General features: G+C 41.2%; 1 protein-coding gene across 1 annotated transcript in view; it reads left to right on the top strand.

Annotated features, from left to right (window-relative positions):
- Positions 1-1,526: 1,526 nt before the first annotated feature.
- The window catches only part of GPC5 (glypican 5), a 1,238,338-nt gene continuing 1,220,664 nt past the window's right edge, over positions 1,527-19,200 (top strand). Inside the window, exon 1 of the mRNA XM_036457477.2 lies at positions 1,527-2,101. Coding sequence (XP_036313370.2) covers positions 1,804-2,101 — 298 coding nt within the window. The 5' untranslated portion in view covers positions 1,527-1,803. The remainder of the gene's footprint in view (positions 2,102-19,200) is intronic.

A 19,200-nucleotide genomic window follows, 5' to 3' on the forward strand; every position in this document is an offset into this window, starting at 1 on the left:
CACATGTGCTGTAGTGCATACAGAGACCAGATTATAATGCTGTATATCTGAAACACGTGTTATTAATCAATGTTACCTCAAACAGAAGAGGGTTAAAAAAATGAAAAAGAAACTGTATCTGGCCCTTTGCTTTATGGTTTCTCATGCATTCCTTTCGTAAATTGTAAATTGAGAAAATTCCTTTGTGAGAAAGTCTCCTGACCACTCTTACCTTAGTAATTCTTTGAGAAGTGTGTTAAAGAAATTCCAGAAGTGGGCCCTTAAAGATACAAAGTATTGAAATGCAAAGTATGATGCTAGCCCAGCTGGTGTGGCTCAGTGGTTGAGAACCACCTATGAACTAGGACAGGGGTCTGCAACCTTTAAGACATAAAGAGCCACTTGGACCCGTTTCCGAAGGAAAAAAAAAAACCTGGGAGCCGCAAAACCATTGGGACATTTAAAACAAATATAACACTGCATATATTGTTTCTTACCTTAATGCTATATACTGGATCGTGCAGTTAGCTGTCAATCTGAAGAAAAAAAGGACTTTTTCACTTAACAATGTAAAATATATTTTTACAAATTAATAGCTAATTAAAATATTTAATTTACCTGGTTAATGGGATTTTTGCTCCTGAACCTCAGTGCAGTGTCAGCACATCAGGGCTGTAAGACGTTACCTTCATTTTCACACAGGCTTGCAAGTTGTCAGAGCCACGGTAAAGCTTCAAAAGAGCCGCACGCGGCTCTGGAGCCTTAGGTTGCCTACGCCTGAACTAGGAAGTCATGGTTTCATTCCCCTTCAGGAAATATGCCCTGGTTGCTGGCTGGATCTCCAGTAGGGGGCCTGCAGGAGGCAGTCAATCAATGATATTCATCATTAATGTTTCTAACTTTCCTCCCTTTCTCTCTGAAATAAAAAAATAAAAATATGGTGCTAAATGGATAATAAATGACTTTACTGTGATAAGAATGTGATAAGATTTGAATGTAATTTTTACGACTTTTAAATTCAGAAAATCATAATGCTACAGAAAAAATGTTTCAGAGCAGAACATAAAGCAATTAAAAAAGTAACTTCTCAAGTACGCTCTTAAAACCTGTTAAGAGCTATTAAGCCTCTCAATTGGGATCTTCCACTGTAAACCGTTTCTGCCTTTTATATTATACAGAGATACTTTTGCATGCAATTTGAATTACAAAGTCCTATGTTCAGAGGACCTATATTTACAGGAAAATTTTTCATCTTCGTTCTCCTTAGTGCTTCTTTTCATATCTTCTGTTCTCTGAGCCTCTTCATACATTCGCTCTTTCTCTTTTTTTTTTTTTTTCCCCAGCCTGTCCCCGCGATTGGCTGGCCGAGCGAGGACCGCGTTGGCTTTCATTTATTTGTTTCTTTGCTCCATCGCTCTCCCATCTCTCCAGCGCGGATCTCCGCCTTAGAGCAGCAAGCAGGGCTGGAGAGGTAACAGGCAGGGCGGCGAGGGCGTGGCCTGGCCGAGGGAAGGGGACCAGGGGCGGGCCCTGGGGCGGGGCCTGGCCGCGGGGCGGGGCTTGCCGCGGAGCGCCAGCGGCTGGCGCGGACCAGGTTGGCGGTCTCCAGCAGAGCCTGTGGCTCCCGCAGCGGCGGCCGCCCGATCCGGATGCCCGCGGGCTCTGTGCGGCTCCGGCTTCCTCACCCGCCCGCGCAGCGCCTGCTCGCCCCCGCCCGCCCGCCCGCCAGAGAGGGAGCCGCGGCGGCGCTCTCCCCTTGAACTCCCGTGTCTCCGCCTCGGGCTCCTCCGGGGAAAGCTCGGTGCTCGCAGGTGCAGCCGGTGCATGTCCCGTGCGGTCCGGAACGCACGCCGCCGCCGGACTGACAGCCCCTCTGGGGAGGCTTCTCCAGAGCGCTCAGCGCCGGGCGCGCAGGGGAGCGGGGTCCGCGGTGGGGAAGGCGGTGATCAGGCACCGAGGATGGGCACACCGATCTGGCGCGTGTGCTGCTGCTGTCTCCTCCTTCTGGCTCTTGTTGTATGTATCCGAAGCGAAGGCGTGCAGAGCTGCGAAGAAGTTCGGAAACTTTTCCAGTGGCGTCTGGTGGGAGCGGTCAAGGGGCTGCCGGATGCGCCGAGGCCAGGTAAGGCGGTGCGCCTGGGCGCGGGCCGGGGCGTCCTGAGCGCGGGCGCTGCGCCCAGCCTCCCGGGGTGGCTCTTTGTGGGCAGATGACCTTTCAGGCCCTTCGGCCGCTCAAGGTGAATCAGTGAAGCCTCTGGGGAAAGCTGCGTGTGACTAGCGCGAGCGCTGCGCAGGTTCGGGTCTCCGGGACCCTGGGGATAGTCGGCGGCTGGTTCGTGCTTTGGGCATCTGCTTCCCGCCCGCTCCCTGAGTCTGGGCTGATGTGCGGGAACAGGCCAGTGAAGCAGACAGCTCTTCCGAGTGGGAATTTCACCGGGGCCGCGCCGGGGCCCCCCTGTGTGTGCTTTCTCTTTTGGTGGAAGGAGTTGGGTTGGTCGCTCCAAGTTTGGTACTAAAAACGCAAGCCGCATGCGGTACTCTTCTTTGCTGGAGAGCTGGGCACCGAGCGGGACAGCCAGTCTCCTCTGTAATTAGCCCTGGGACCCGGTACCCCCACCCGCACTGGCGTCCGAACCCTGGCACCAAATCCTCCGCCTGTAGCCGAACTGGCCAGTATTGTCTCTCGGGATCACCTGGTGGTTTCAGTTCCCGAAAGGTGTGATGGCAACAGGCGAACGAGCCGAAGGTATCAGGGAGCCACTGAACTGGGATGAGACGCACCAAAGGTGGAAGGGAAGAGAACACAGTAAGCGTGGCCAGTGTAGATTCTGCTTCCTGTAAGCGCCTTTTCTGTGCTCCGTTGGTCCTGCTCTCTGCCCCCGCCCCTACCGTGCAAATTTCCTTCAGCTGGCGCGGAGCCTCCCCTTTAGGGTAGGTTTGGAAGCTAATAGATCTCAATTGTCAAACGCAATAGCAGGTGTCTGGAGCTGAGACCCTCCTGGAACAGTGTACCCTGATGATGAAGCCAACACAGACGAGTCCTAGGAGCATACAGTATCGGTTCACAGAGAACTTGCGGAGGATGTTTGAGTCTAAAATCCGTTCCCTGCTTGAGTTTTTAGGACGAGGAGACTTGCTGTGAACGCCACGGAGTAGCTGTTTTGCTTGATGGCTTTGCTGGTTATGAACTCAGTTCTGGAGTCATCCTACAAGGGCAATCTAGGCATTTGGAGACACTGAATCCATTTTAGTCTCTGTGACCAGCCTTTTAAACAAACACAAATATTTACTTGACTATCTGTTCAGAACTAGGTGCTTTTTCTGTGCTGTTTGAAACAACATAGTTGAAATTCTCAGTTTAGGGCAATTCTTCTGTGCAATAGGACCCCTCTTTAAGTCTGCTTTCTTATTCCGGTGCATTTTTTTAAAAATATATTTTATTGATTTTGTACAGAGAGGAAGGGAGAGAGATACAGAGTTAGAAACATCGATGAGAGAGAGTCATCGATCAGCTGCCTCTTGCATACCCCCTACTGGGGATATGCCCGCAACCAAGGTACATGCCCTTGACCGAAATCGAACCCGGGACCCTTCAGTCTCCAAGCTGACGCTCTATCCATTGAGCCAAACCGGTCTCTGCCCAGTGCATTCTTTTCATCAAAAAATAAACCTCACTTACCGGTAGCTAATAAAACCGTACTTATCAGGGTGTGTGTGTTGGGGAGGAGGATGCAGTGAGGGCATTGAGCTGTGAAATCCTCACCTGCATTATTAGATTCTGCCTTTCATATACCATCATTTTGGCTGATAGGTTCAGTGAATGTTGGCAGCTCCCTAGTAAGGCCTTGATTTCACCCAGCTTTCATATCTGGCACCCACTGGATGCAACCCGTGGACTAGAAGGTGTCACATTTCTAGGACCTTGTGTGTGTTTCATCTCATCTGAAGAGGAACTTCACAGCGTATTGTACATAGCCTTTTACCAGCCTGTAAGGAGAAACTGAAGCTCTGCCCTGCAGAGAAGGAAATGGTTGTACTTATTTGGGTTTGATACACATCACACACACACACACACACACACACACACACACACACACCAGGATTCAGTCACCTTTCTTTTTTCTGAGACATTCTGGATTGTTTCCCCATTGCTAGTACATTTATTGATCCGTAGCTTACGATGATGGAGGAATTATAGTAGCACCTCCTAATGGGGCTGTGCAGGGTTGCACTCTGAGGGACATGAGTGGTGCTGGTGGGAAGAAGTGCTAATTTACTTTAATATTTGCAATAAGAAAAAGCCATAGAAGAGAATTATTCTGAATTAGAATCACCCGGTAAAAGACACTCACATATGAGTTTGATATAATTCTGTACTTTTCTTGTCGCTGTGTTATTGTTCAAATTTTATCTTAATAGTTAAAGGAAATATTGAGCTGTTTCTTTTAACATTGATATTTCTCCTCTTCCCAGTAAAAAAAAAAATTCATTCCCAAATTGAGTAAACCGCACATAGGACATGTGGCATAAATGCTTTTCTTAATTTTATATGTTCTTTAACATTTAGCTTGATTAAGTATAGTAGTTGGCTATCTTGTTTTCTAAAATTATCCTCAATCTCAAGAGAGAGCATAGGTAATATACAAGTAGTAATTTCCACATTAAAGCAGAAATATTAATATTCTCTGTAACAAATGTATTTATTGAGCATATAGGCTTTCATTGATGAAAGCTAATACAAAAAATATATTTTATTGATTTTTTTTAGAGAGAGGAAGAGAGAGGGATAGAGAGTTAGAAACATCTATGAAAGAATCATCGATCAGCTGCCTCATGCTCGCCCCCTACTGGGAATGTGCCCGCAACCAAGGTACATGCCCTTGACCAGAATCGAACCCAGACCCTTCAGTCCGCAGACTGATGCTCCACCACTGAACCAAACCGGTTTTGGCAAAAGCTAATACACTTACATTTCATATTTGTTTCCCTTAAATTTTATTTTTAAGTGATTTCTTGCATTTCTAGTTCAAAAAAGGTTCATTTCTGAGCTATCTAGCCAAAATGTTTTTTTTTTAAATAATATAAGCTGGTAGAATAACTTTTAATTTAAAAATTTCCATCACCATCTGTCCTCTCTATGCCCTCTTCCACCTCCCCACCACAACCACCAGACTGTTGTTCATGTTCATGAGTTCTCTCTCTCTTATTTCTTCCTTTTGGCTGAAATACTTCTACCACCCCCAATCCACCCCTCCCACCTGCTCTCTATTTTGCTTGGTAATTCAGTTTGTTAAATTCTACGTTGACTGAAGTCTTAGAGTACTAGTCTTTCGCTACAGTTTCTTCCTACATTTGTGACTTTTAATCTTCGGTAAACTACCAATTTGAGATTATGAAGGTGGCCAGGGGGGTCATTTCAGCTGTTTCTCAGCTTCCCCTCACCTTTGTTCTCTACTGGGCTCCAATTCTTTTAGGCCTATTGAGCTCCTAAGGATGTTTGGATGCGAAACGTAAAAAAGGAGAGAAGGTGTAAATGTGATTAGAATTACAGATTTCCCTGTGTTCTGATTTTGTTTCCTAAGTAGTAGTCAAGGTGCCCGTTGCTCTTGTTTATTTTATTCAGAAAAGCACTGCTAGAGAAAGTGTCTTTTAAAGGTCCTTTTATTTTTATGTTATTTATTGGGGAAGAGGGATAAGGCTTTCCCATTGAAATTCTCTTCACACGTGCATTGTTCACACATGTATTATTTCCTTTTTAAAAGAAGATAATTCAGAAAGCAGAGGCTTATAAAAAGTCCAAGACTACATTCAGTTAATTTATATACAAACTGGTTTTTAAAATGTGCATGTTCGTTGACACAAAGAGTAGTTTGTGAAAGACAACTTTTTCTTGGTAGCTTTTGGCCATAAATGGGATAAAAAATAAACTTGATGTTGCAGAATGAAATCATGATACTATAGGACATTTTCAGTAGAGCTCCATCATTTTAATTTTTTAACTGCTTTCATTGTAATCAAATCTTATAATCTCTTCAAGGACAGTGTCATTTCATTTTCACACTCAGGAGAAACTATCTGGTAACTGTGGAGTTAGGAATTATAGACATTTGGATTTCAAAACTTGGTTCTGACACCCGAAGCTCAGTGACCCTAGGTTAATGAATCGTCTTCTTTGAACCTCTGTTTCCCCCATCTGCAAAATGGGAACATTAATGGTTCGGAAAGGGCCGAAACTGGTTTGGCTCAATGGATAGAGCGTCGGCTTGGGGACTGAAAGGTCCCGGGTTCGATTCCGGTCAAGGGCATGTACCTTGGTTGCGGGCATACCCCCAGTAGGGGGTGTGCAAGAGGCAGCTGATCGATGACTCTCTCTCATCGATGTTTCTAACTCTCTATCTCTCTCCCTTCCTCGCTGTACAAAATCAATAAATAATATTAAAAAAAATAGTTCGGAAAGGGTTGCTGCGTTGGTGATATGAAATAATGGATGTATGTAAAATAGCACAAATCTTACTGGGGCAGTTTAGTGTATTGTAAGTGCTCCAAAATGCATTGTTGTCATTAGAGTTTTTCTTTAGTGTATTGATTTTAACTGGACTTGGCCTTTAAGGGTGAAATTTTAGTTTTAGATCTCTATATATCAGAAGATGTATTATATTTATAGCATCCTAATGTTTTGTTTTGTTTTAGGTCACAAATGATTGTTTTTAAAGTTGGGAAATATGTTTCTATCTGAAATGGCATTTATTGTGTTATGGCGACTACTTTGTTTCTTTTTGTGAACTAATGGAAACTCTAAGAAGGAAATGATGCTACACCGCTGCTACCCTGTTTCCCCGAAAATAAGACAGTGTCTTATATTAAGTTTTGCTCCCAAAGATGCGCTAGGTCTTATTTTCAGGGGTTGTCTTATTTTTCCATGAAGAAGAATACGGTACACATTTATTGTTAAATGAAAATAAAGGAAATTTATTACCTGTATACGGTACAGTAGTAGTTGTCAACACAAACCAGACAAACTGTGAATCCTACAGTATCAAGAATTTACTCATTTATTCAATGACAATCATGTCATCATCTTCTGGAACATCATCATAACAATCTAATTCCTGAATTTCCTGGTGAATTTCTTGTGACTCCATTTCTTTCAGAATCAGTGGACCAAATCTCTCATGTTTAGCAATAGCATTCTGAGACAGAGCCTAGGGCGGATGGGGGGCTTATTTTCCGGGGATGCCTTATATTTCATTCAGAAGGAAACCTGTAAGCAGGTCTTATTTTCGGAGGATGACTTATTTTCGGGGAAACATGGTAGTGGCAGCACCCAAAGCTACTGCCTCTGCTGACATCACCACCAGTCTGCTGTTGGTATTCAGGAAGGTGAAATAGTGTGAATGGAGTGGCTTAGGGAGTCACACAATGAGATGGCTGGTGGCCATAGTCACTCTTTGACAGCAATCTGAAATTATTGTTTCTCAAGAACTAACCCCCTTTGGTTGATGGAAAAGCGTAATTATGGTGGTTGAATTTTCAAGGCTATAAGAGGGACCCATGGTCTGACATTTGGGAAGATCATTGTTGGGATTGCCTCTGTTGAAATCCATCAGCCAAGAATCACCAGAAACAAACCTATTGTTAAATAAATTAGGTTCATTTCGCTTTCAAGGAGGATTGCACACGGCAGGAACTGTGGGTGTCTTGGTAAGAGGTGTTGAGAGGGGGTTTCTATGGGAATTGGGCTGTGCCAGGTGACCACAAGGAGGGTTTAATTAGTAGGACAGTTCAGGAATTGGGCATCTTTGTCATGTACCTATGTGTTAGGAAGATTAAGGTGTGAATAATTATCATTAATGGAAAACAGTAGTCATTCTTGTTGGTGGAAATAAATAGTGGGGTGTTTAGTCATTTTTTGGGTTTGTAGAGTCTCCTTGTGGCTCTCCTGTTGCACCACAGATCTCAGGGGCTTTGTCTGATCTTTGTGGTCTTATTCCGTGTTTTCTCTATATGTGTGTATAGAATTTGCTTTCCACATTTGATAAGAACATCTCCTATGTCTATAACATTTATTACTATTTTTATTATTATTATTATTAACTGTATAAGACAAAAGCAACATTCCAACAACCAGATGCCTCTCCTAAACAGGCACCCTTTATAAATTCACTTTGTTTTAATGGAGTCATGAGAAACTTTGCTGGAATACATTGTGAATATGGTACCTGATCTACTCGGTTAAGTAACAATAACAATTTCATGGAAAGTAGCCATTTCCCACATCTGTCTTTCTTTTGTAAAAGCCTGACCTTCAACTAGAAGAAATGACTGTGCCAATTGTGCCCTCATTTCTCCTCCTTTACAGCCTAAGGTATTTCAGATTTCACTAATGATACTGCTGAAATCACTCTAAAATGATTAGTCATTCTATGAATCACACTAAATAGGGCAGCTTTTGATTAGCCATATCAGGTTCACATATGGCTGCTTTGTAAGTGGAATGTATAATATACTTTTAAAGAAAGAAAATGAGATTTTGTGCTTTCGTGGTTTTATGAACGAATACACGTTCTCCTAAAAATTTAAAGCACTGAAAAACATAAGGTAAAATAACTACCACCCAGAAATAACCACCGAAAACCCTTTGCATTCATCTTTCAATACTCTTATTAGTGCTCTGCTAAGCACATAAATATTCTGTGAAGGTATACAGAACAACTTTATTATTCTTTGTAACTAATTATGAACCTATCAGTATTAATATTTCCCATAACATTAAACATCTTTCTAGGCATTTATTTTTTAGTGATAGTATAGTATTTCACTGAATCACTGCACCATAAATTGAATCCTCCCTTGTTATTGGAATATGGGTTTCCAATATTCACTACCGTGAAGTCATAGGACTAAAGACATGAAAGGTAAATGTGCTAAACTCTGACACGGCTTATGGCTTTGCCCATGATAAACATTCATTTTACATTGAGGTTTTTCAATATCAGCACCATTAACGTACGGGCTGAATAATTCTTTGTTGTGCAGGGCTTGGTGGTGGGCGGGTGGAGTTATGTCCTGTGCATTGTAGGATCATAGGATGTTTAGAAGCTTCCATGACCTTCACCCACTAGATACCAGTAGCAATATCCTTCTTTCCCCAGTTGTGACAATCAAAATGTCAGATATTGCCAAATGTCCCATGGGAGGCAAAATCAAACTAATTGAGTACCACTGTCATAAGCTGTCCAACCTGTGGCTCCTTCTCCGCCCCCCCCCCCCCCCCCCCCCCCCCCCGCTCTCTCTCATGCACACATTGTATAGCTGGCTGGTTTGCATACTTTAGGACTTAGCTTAAATGCCAGCTCTTCTAAGAGGCCTTTCTTGAGGTTCACTGAACTGTGTTTCCCAGTTATCAAGGTGACATATTTTCTTTCTTTTTACTATTGATGGTTCATCATTAGATTGTGTACATCACATGTGTCAAACACAAGGCCCGCGGGCCAAATCCGTCCCGCCAGGCCTTGCAATGTGGCCCGCACCGCGCTGTCATCACTGCACTCCGCTGCGTTTCCATCACAATGACAGTTTATGACTGTTCAGTAAACCATTCGGCCCTCGATTTAGGCTGGATTTTAGATTTTGGCCCCTTCTCTGATTGAGTTCGACACCCCTAGTGTACATGATGAGAATAGAGAACATGCTTACTGGGGCAGTTTCATAAGCAGGTAACCAGAACCCCCTGCTCGGTTTAATATCGTTCTGTTGCCATCTTGAAGTTTGAACTAAGGGTCCTGCATTTTCCTTTTGCATTGGGCCTTGCAAATTAGGTAGCCTGTCCTGTTGTGTACCTTGTTTTCTGCAGAATATCTGGTGGCCAGCACAGTGTGTGACATGGAATAAAAGTTGAAATATTTGTTGACATCAATCTATGGGTATTGAATCTGCACGATTCTGCTATCTAAATACAATGACAATTTTATTTATTTATTTATTTACCTTTTAAAAATATATTTTATTGATTTTTTTTTCCAGAGAGGAAGAGAGAGGGATAGAGAGTTAGAAACATCGATGAGAGAGAATCATCGATCAGCTGCCTCTTGCACACCCCCCACTGGGGATGTGCCCACAACCAAGGGACATTCCCTTGAATGGAACCTGGGACCTTTCAGTCCTCAGGCTGACACTCCATCCACTGAACCAAACCAGTTTTGGCTACAATGACACTTTTAAATGTTTTATAGTGTTATGTAAATGGGTTAGAGCTTGGCCTCTCTGTATGTTACTTGTTTACAGCAGGTTGGAGTTATTGCCCAAAGACCACCAGTGCCAAACTCAAATGTTTACACACCCCATTGCTGTAAATATGCTCAAGTAGGCACATTTGTAGTCATTTAGAACTTGTTTGCATTGCACCCCACAAAACTGCACCCAACTTCTGCTTGTTAGAGGTGAAGCGAACTCTAGGGCTATCTTTGGAGCTCTCTGATTCAGAGACTTCCCATCTTGCTGCTGAGTTTATATCACCAAGACATGTGAGCTCCCTCTCCAGCTCGCCTCTCCTCTGGGGGTTCCCTTGCCCTTTTCCTCTTTGGGTAGTAGTCCCGCTTCTGCTATCTCCTGTCAAAGTACTGTCCAAATAAAGCTCTTCCCAACTGCCATCATAAGCACTGTGTTTTTCTTTATCAGCCCTGAAATCCTGGCACTCACCACCCACAGTCATTACTTCGATATTTCTAATATAAGGTAGGGGTTCAACACAGCAATACCAATTTTAAATACATCTCTTTCCCTTTACTAGACTTTAGGCTACTTGAGAGCAGGATCTGTGATGTATCTTTTTGTTCTGTGATTAGGACAACATTAATAAATACATTTTGTTTTATAGATTTAATCTTTTTTATTGTTTAAGGTATTAAATATAGAAGTACATATATCTCCTCCCCTCCATTTACATAACACTATAAAACATTTAAAAGTGTCATTGTATTTAGATAGCAGGATTATGCCGGTTCAATACCCTTGGATTGATGTCAACAAATATTTCAAAGCCATTGTAATCAAAACAGCCTGGTTCTGGCATAAGAACAGGCATATACAATAGATCAATGGAACAGAACAGAGAACCCAGAAATCAACCCAAGCCATTATACTCAATTAATGTTTGACAAAGGAGACAAGACCATACAATGGAGGAAAGACAGCCTCTTCAATAAAAAGGAGAATGGAGAAAAATAAAGGTGACCAAACATAATTTACATTTGGCTCTGGATTGGTTGGTTTGTGTTTTATATGAATACTAGAGGCCCGGTACACAAAATTTGTGCACTGAGGGAGAGTGTCTCTCAGCCCAGTCTGCACCCTCTTCAATCTGGGACCCCTTGAGGGATGTCCAACTGCCAGTGGAATCATGCCTAAATGGACAGTTGGACATCCATATCACAATCCAGGACTGCTGGCTCCCAAATGCTCACCTGCCTGATTGCCCCTAACTGCTTCTGCCTGTTAGCCTGATTGATGCCTAACTGCTCCTATCTGTCCTCTCCTGCAGGCCTGGTTGCCCCCAGCTATCCTCCCCTGCTGGCCTGGCCACACCTAACTGCCCTCCCCTGCAGTCCTAGCACCCACAACTGCCCTCCCCTGTTGGCCTGGTCTCTCCTAACTGCCCTCCTCTGCTGGTCCAGTAACCCCTAACTGCCCTCCCTGCTGGCCTTATTGCCCACAACTGCTCTCCCTTGCAGGCCTAGTCCCCCCCAACTGCCTTCCCATGTAGGTCTGGCTTGCCCCCTCCAACTACCCTCCCCTGCAGGCCTGGTCCCCACCAACTTCCCTCCCCTGCAGGCCTGGTCCCCACCAACTGCCCTCCCCTGCAGGCTTGAGTCCCCCTCAATTGCCTTTCCTTCCTGCCTTTCCTCTCACCAATTGCTCTCCTCTGCCCACTTGGTCACCCCCACCTGCCCTTCTCTGCTGGCCTGGTCACCTCTAACTGCCCACAACTGCCGTCCCCTGCTGGCCATTTTATGGTGGCCATCTTGTGTCCACATGGGGGCAGCCACCTTGTGTCTTGGAGTGACAGTCAATTTGCATATTACTCTTTTATTAGATAGGATTTTTCTTGCAAAGTGTTTCTTTCCATGAGGAAATTAATAGTAAGGACCTCAAAAATGATTTATTTTTTCCATCACCTGCCCTTGTTTGGAACAATACACACATCATTTATATGTAGAATTACTTCTTAGTTGAAAATATTTATTAAAGAATGCTGATCCAGACTCCATGTAGACCAAGTAGTGAGACCGCAGCCTTTCATAATAAGCAAACAAATAATTGCTGCCAAATTGTACAGCATGATATTTGAAAGCAGGGATAACCTTTCTCTAAATTATTTCAGTAATTCCAATTTTTGAAATACCAAAGTTTAGGATCTCTCTTCAATAATATCTTAGAAAAAAAACCACATCTTTTTTTCGATATGAAGTGTGGTTGGTTATTTATTTGGGACAGCTTATAGAGGAATTAGGAAATTTTTCCTCTGTAGGATTACCTGTGTCAGTTCCTATGAGACATGCATATTTTGATATGGTTCAGGTATTAACTTAAATGTGTTTCAAGTACAGTCATATTCAACAGTGGCTATTTCTTATTTCATAATTTAAATTGTTTATTACTCTTATTAGGATAATGGGTTTGGATTACTAGTTTTCCTCTTCTGTGCTATAACCAAATTTATTTAGGTTTTACAATTCCATATGGCAATATAATTAAATTATCTTTGCAGATATCTTCCTAGAGCTCATAGTCCTTTGCTTTTCCTTGTTTTACAGTTTCAAGGGACAGTAGTTCATAATTCCTTCAATATTCATTTTAAGAGAGGGTAAGAACTGAAAAGGGTGTTGGATAAAAAGGCTTCATAGATCAAAGGAATGAAAAAATTATTCCTGAATGTCCTTGTTCTCTCTATATATATTTTCTTTAAATAGAAGATTGTCAATATTAAATTACCAGTTCAGATTTATTTGCTTTTTGAACAACTCTCTTATTTAGTAAGGTTATACTAAGTTACATTTGGTTCGCTTTTGATCATTGAAAATGTCTGTGTTTAATGAGCCAAAACTGAAGTAGGTCAATAAAATGAAGAGATCAACAGTCTATTCTCACCAGAGTTGGGATACATTTTACTTTGAAAAAAAAAAAAGTAATTTTTAAAAGAGGTTTCTTGATAAACTTAAAACATAAAGGAAATAGGAATAACATTGAAAGTGTCAAAAAGCTGAGGAATCCATGAGTTCTTTAGTAGGATACTATTTGTCAGGTGAAGATATGTAGATATGTGTTTACCTATACATTTGAGTTAAAAGCTTTAGTTACAAAAACAAAATTACATTTTACTTTTATAAGTTCAGAGGCACAAGTAAGCTTTAGGCTATTAAATACTTAACATTCTATTCATCTTTGGAAATATCTTACGTACAAAATAAGGAAAAATAGTAGGTATGACAAAGCATTGAAATATCATGGGATAAAAAATGGGTAAAGCAGATATTTCAACTTACAATTTGTCTCATATTATGGTCACACATTTTAGTGAATAATAATGAAATAGTTTTGAAATAGCTTAGTCTTGACTCCATCACTTATTAGCCATGTGACCTTTAGCAAACAGCTCACTCTCTCAGAAATTATTTTTCTTTCTTCATACACATAGTGTTATAGGCTTGTTCCTTCTCCCTTTCAGTGGTTTTTGAGGATCGTATGGTATGGTGATAGAGATTTGTAAACAGTAATATTTTCTACAAAAGTTACAAAATTAATTTTACATAAATCTATCACAAGTGGTCTCAGATATATTTAATAAAAAGTTATACTCAATCAGGGAGCAAAGAAATCATAGAAGAGCCCTGGCTGGTGCAGGTCAGTGGGTTGGGCATTATCCTGTGCTCCAAAAAGGCTGCCAGATGGATTCTTGGTCAGGACCCATGCCTGGGTTGCAGGTTCTATTCCCAGTAGGAGGTGTGCAGGAGGCAGCCGATCAATGTGTTGTTCTCACATTGATGTTTCTCTCTCTTCCTCTCCCTTCTTTCTTTCTTCATTTTTTTTTAATATTACACATAGTAGTACATATGTCTCCTTTTCTTCCCCATTGACCTTCCCCCAGCCTCCCCTACCCGTTTGTCTCATGCCCTATCCCACCCGCCTTCCAATGTCTTGTGTCCATTGGTTGTGCTTAGATGCATGCATACAAGCCCTTTGGTTGATCTCTTTTCCTTCCCTCTCCAAAACTCCCCAGTCTTCCCGCTGTAATTTGACAGTCTCTTTGGTGCTTTACTGCTTTCATAGAAGGAGCTTGGAAGTGCTCCTTCTTGAATTTTTTGGAATAATCTGAGGAGATAGGTTTTAGTTCTTCCTTGAATGTTTGGTAATACTCCCCTGTGAAGCCGTCTGGCCCTGGGCTTTTGTTTGCTGGAAGCTTTTTGATGACTGTTTCAGTTTCTACCATAATTATTGGTCTATTGTGATGTTTAGATTCTTCCTGATTGAGTTTTGGAAAGTTGTATTTTTATAGGGATATGTCCATTTCCTTCATGTTGTCCAGTTTGTTGGAATAGAGTTTTTAATAGTATTTTTTAACAATCCTTTGTATTTCTGTGGAGTCTGTTGTTATTGAGCCTCTTTCATTTCTGATTTTGTTTATTTGGGTCCTTTCTCTTTGCTTCTTGGTGAGCCTGGCTAGAGGTTCATCAATCTTGTTTATCCTTTCAGAGAACCAGCTCTTGGTTTTGTTGATCTTTTGTATTGTTTTTTTCTTCTTCTTTCTTTCTAATAAAAAAGATATTTAAACACAATATAGAATAAATTCTTTTTTAAGCTAATAAAGTAACAAACTGTTAAATATTTTTCTCTCATAACTCACCCTCAAAGTACTAATCATTTACCCTTGGAAACAAAGTGTTTTAATTCTTTAGTTAATAAATAAACAATTTATTATTTATAGTTTAATTCTTTGGTAAAATAAAATTTGTTTATTCATATTATACGGTTTAAAACTAAAGACCAGTCTTTTGAAAAATGCTATTATTTACATTAACTCAGTTAAGATTAAGCAGAAGGTACTTTGCCTGGAAATATGCTGAGTAAATATGAGCAGGGAGAGGCTCTGTGATGGAGTTAATTTTCTAGTGTGTTTTATCATGTTCTTGCATGTCATTGCACTGACAGCCTTTTGTGTGTTGCTTGGATTGAGGGTAAGAACTTTTCTTCGAGGTGAAGGGCACAAAGGTGCAATGTGCTGGCAAGTCTCTATTTGCCCCTTCAAATAGTCTGTCTATTGTGCTCTGTTCTTAGGCTATATCAATGGGCATTCTTTAGCAGTCGAGGGAGAGCAATGGCTGGAGAGGGGATTGGGCAAGTGGAGTGTGGCGGTTCCCAGATCTCACATCGTGGAGTCACTGCAGGCTGCTTATGTGTGTTACTTTAACCTAAGCATACAGCTTCTGTCAAGTGACTTCACAATTCTCTCTGGATCCTGAAAACTACTTTCTCCTCCTGGCTCCTAAGGGGTAGTAGGATATACTGTAGTATTCCTTATAGTATTCCTATCCCCTGCCATTTGAATGTAACAATTTATTTCCTTCCAGGCTTCTATGTGACAAAACTTTATATAATTTAAATATTCAAGTCCACAAATTTTGGAGATAATTTTATTTGTAATTAAAATGTATAGAATCTTAAATCTGTTCTATAGTTCATTCATAAACATTTTTAGACGTTCCAATCAATGATGAGTTCTCTATTCATCTTTGGTTGCCTTGTGATCATGTTTTGATAATTAATTGTTTCTTTCCGTCCCTTTCCCCTCCCATCCCCTTTATGAAGAACTATGGTGGTAGGTGATTCTTTAGATTCCAGTTGGAAATATGACTAAATCGATAATATGCCATAATAGCACAGTTGTTTTATCCATACCCACTCCATGAATTTAACCAATCAACAAATTCTCTAGATTCTGTTTCACAAATGTCCCTATAATTTCCCTACCCATTACTGTCATCACCACTATGCTTTAATCTAGTGCATTTTCATGGCTGGATAACTAAATCAGCCTGCATCCGCTCTGGGTCCTTTCCTTGTCAGTCTATTTGCCAATTAACTCCCAACTGAGTTCCCAGTAGAACTCAGATCTTATTTTTATTTCTTGTGTTAAATCCTTTAATGATTTTCCATTGCTTTTCTTAAAAAACAAAACAAAACATGATTATACTTGAATACATAATTTCTGTATAATAAATAAACAAAATAAATGTAATAGTGAAATAAATGGGGGAAAACATACCCTATGGCATTTTATCTGTAATGAACAGCAACCAAAATGTTAGCATTCTTAATCACAAATGAGCTGTTATAAATGGTAGCGAAAACACTAATAGTCTAAGGGAAATGAAAGAAGAGAATAAAGAGGAAACTTACATCATATAAATGACTAATAAGGATATATGAGGATGATTAAGCTCAACATTAACAAGGGAAAAGCAATTTCATAGGAATATCACATTGTGAAACATTAAAAGTACTGATATCTAATGTTCCTGTGATGGTAGGAAATAGAGTGCTCACTTAAACATAGTAAAAGAAAAGACTGATGAAGACTTTCTCTACATTAAGTGGGAATTTTGCAATTATAACAGAATTAATTTAAATTGTGTGTCTCCTTTGCCTAGCAACTCCAATTTATAGGAAAATATTTAAACAAAGTAATTGGGTAGATTTAAACATATATACATATTCATTGCACAGAAAATTTGTAGCTATGTAAATGTATATTAAATGCTAAATTATGGATATTTGTGTGTTTAAACTAAGAGAGGTAAATCTATATCACTAAAGAACAAGTGACTTACTGTATGTTTAGAGGAAAAAACAAACTATGGGCTGATTAAAAAGGAACCTTCTTGAGTATTAATTTATGTTTGAACTTACCCCAAAACAAAATACACAAAATCCAATTAATAGGAGAACCAAGATGGTGGCATAGGTAAATGCTGGTATTTGCCACGTCCCACAATCACATAAAAATTACATCTAAAATGCAGGACAACCATCAGAACTGTCTGAAATTTGGCTGAATGGAAGTCCTACAACTAGAGACTTCTTTACTTAGAAAAGTAAAGAAAAAAGTACATTGAGACTAGTAGGAGGGGTGGAGGCGCTAAACAAGCTGGTTTGACACTTACCTATGTGTGTGTTTTGTTTTGTTTTTGTTTTTGTTTTTACCAGGAGGCATATCTCCTCTGTGGAGGCCTCCTGTGAGGAGCAAGGATTCACAGCCCCACACCAGACCCCAAGCCCAGTGCAGTTGGGAGGGACAAGGCCTACAGTGGAGGCAGTTACAGGGGACCAGTTCTGGGAAGAAAAGTCCCTGTAATTTCAGGCTGTAGAAAAACCAGCAGAGACTGTGGCATGGTGATACAGAGGCTGCTAGAGACCCAGGCAGTTCCTCTTAAAGGGCCAGCTCATGAACTTACTCTGTCCTGCTCCCTTTGGGATCCAGTGCTTGAGAAGCAGCATTGGGGAAACCAAGGACATACAGGGAAGAACTGGATTGTTTGGCATTAGGGCAGGAACTTGGGGTTGGCTTTCTCCCAGATATGAATACTTCCACAGGGGTCATTGTTTCTGTGCTTGGACCTCTCCTGTTGCAGAGCTGACTGGCAACCATATCTGAATTTCTATCAGCATGGCTCACACTGTGTACTCCTCCCTGAAGGTTCCCTGAGACCCTGTACCATTCAATTTTAAGCCCCACTCAATCTGTTTGTAGTGGCTTTTTCATATGAATGGCCTGTCTTGGCTCAGGCTTCAGACTTTCCTAAAAATCTCTCATATAGGCAGCAGTTGGTATCAGCATGCCCCATGCCTATCAGTAAGAGGCCCAAAGCTTGGCAGTAGCAGCAGCCCATCTTGCTTCACAGCTTAGCCTTGCGTTGGCACTTTCAAGCCCAATACAAGTAGCAGCCATCTGAAGATAGCTCTATAGCTCCTGCAGGTGGCCCCGAGCAGTGGCTTATGTTGCCCCTACTAGGAGACCTCAGAGCCAGTGCACTTGGAGGACAGCTTTAGACCATACCTGATTACAACTCTATACTTCTACAAGCAAGTTATACACTCAAGGGGCAGATTCAGGTAGCAACAAAGCCCCACTGAAGCAAGTCCTGCTCCATAGGGATGTCTCCTGCCTAGCAGCTCTTTCAGTGTAGTAGCTGTTGGTCCCCCCAGCCAGTTGGCCTGGAGGTCAACTCCTCACAGTGATGCTAACAGAATTCAAGGCTCAATTACAACAAGACTGCACACATTCCACGCGCAGGCAGGCCTAGAATTCCCAGCTCAGGTGACTTGGGAGGCTGAGCCACTGGGCCCTATAGGACACCTGCTGCACAAGGCCACTCTACCTATTCCAGGAGACATAGCAGCTCTTCCTAATACATAGGAACAAACACTTTGCAACCAAAATGTGGAGGCAAAGAAACATGCCACAAATGAAAGAAAAGAAGAAATCTTTAAATAAAATGGAAGCAAACAAACTACTAGACAGAGAGTTCAAAACAATAATTATAAGATTGCTCAAGGATTGTAATGAGAGCTTCAAGGGACTTAGTGAGACTTTCAAGGATCTTAGTGAGAATTTCAGATATCAAAAAGGACCAGTCAGAAATTAAGCATAAACTAATTGAAATAAATGATAATTTATAAGGATTCAATAATAAAGTTAATAATTTTAACTTTAAAAATGAGAATTAAAGAATCGATTTGGAATAGGAGGAAACAAAACCAATCAGAAGAGCAAAAAGAAAAATGGCCCCCAAAATATGAAGATAGTGTAAGGTGTTTCTGGGACAACTTCAAGTGTACCAACATTCACATTATAGGGGTGCCAGAAAGAGAAGAGGAAAAGCAAGAAATTGAAAACACATTTAAAGAAATAATGTCAGAAAACTTCCCCTACTTGGTGAAAGACATAGATAAGTCCAGGAAGTGCAGAGAATCCCTAACAGGAGGAACCCAAAAAAGCCCATATCAGGGCATATCATAATTAAAATGCCAAGGTTTAACGACAAAGAGAGACTCTTAAAAGTAGCAAGAGAAAAACAGTTAGTTACCTACAAGGGAGCCCACTTATGACTGTCAGCTGATTTCTCAACAGAAACTATGCAGGATAGAAAGAAATGGTAAGAGATATTT

The sequence above is a fragment of the Pipistrellus kuhlii genome, unplaced genomic scaffold (genome assembly GCF_014108245.1).
Source record: "Pipistrellus kuhlii isolate mPipKuh1 unplaced genomic scaffold, mPipKuh1.p scaffold_m20_p_3, whole genome shotgun sequence".
NCBI classification, from domain to species: Eukaryota; Metazoa; Chordata; class Mammalia; order Chiroptera; family Vespertilionidae; genus Pipistrellus; species Pipistrellus kuhlii.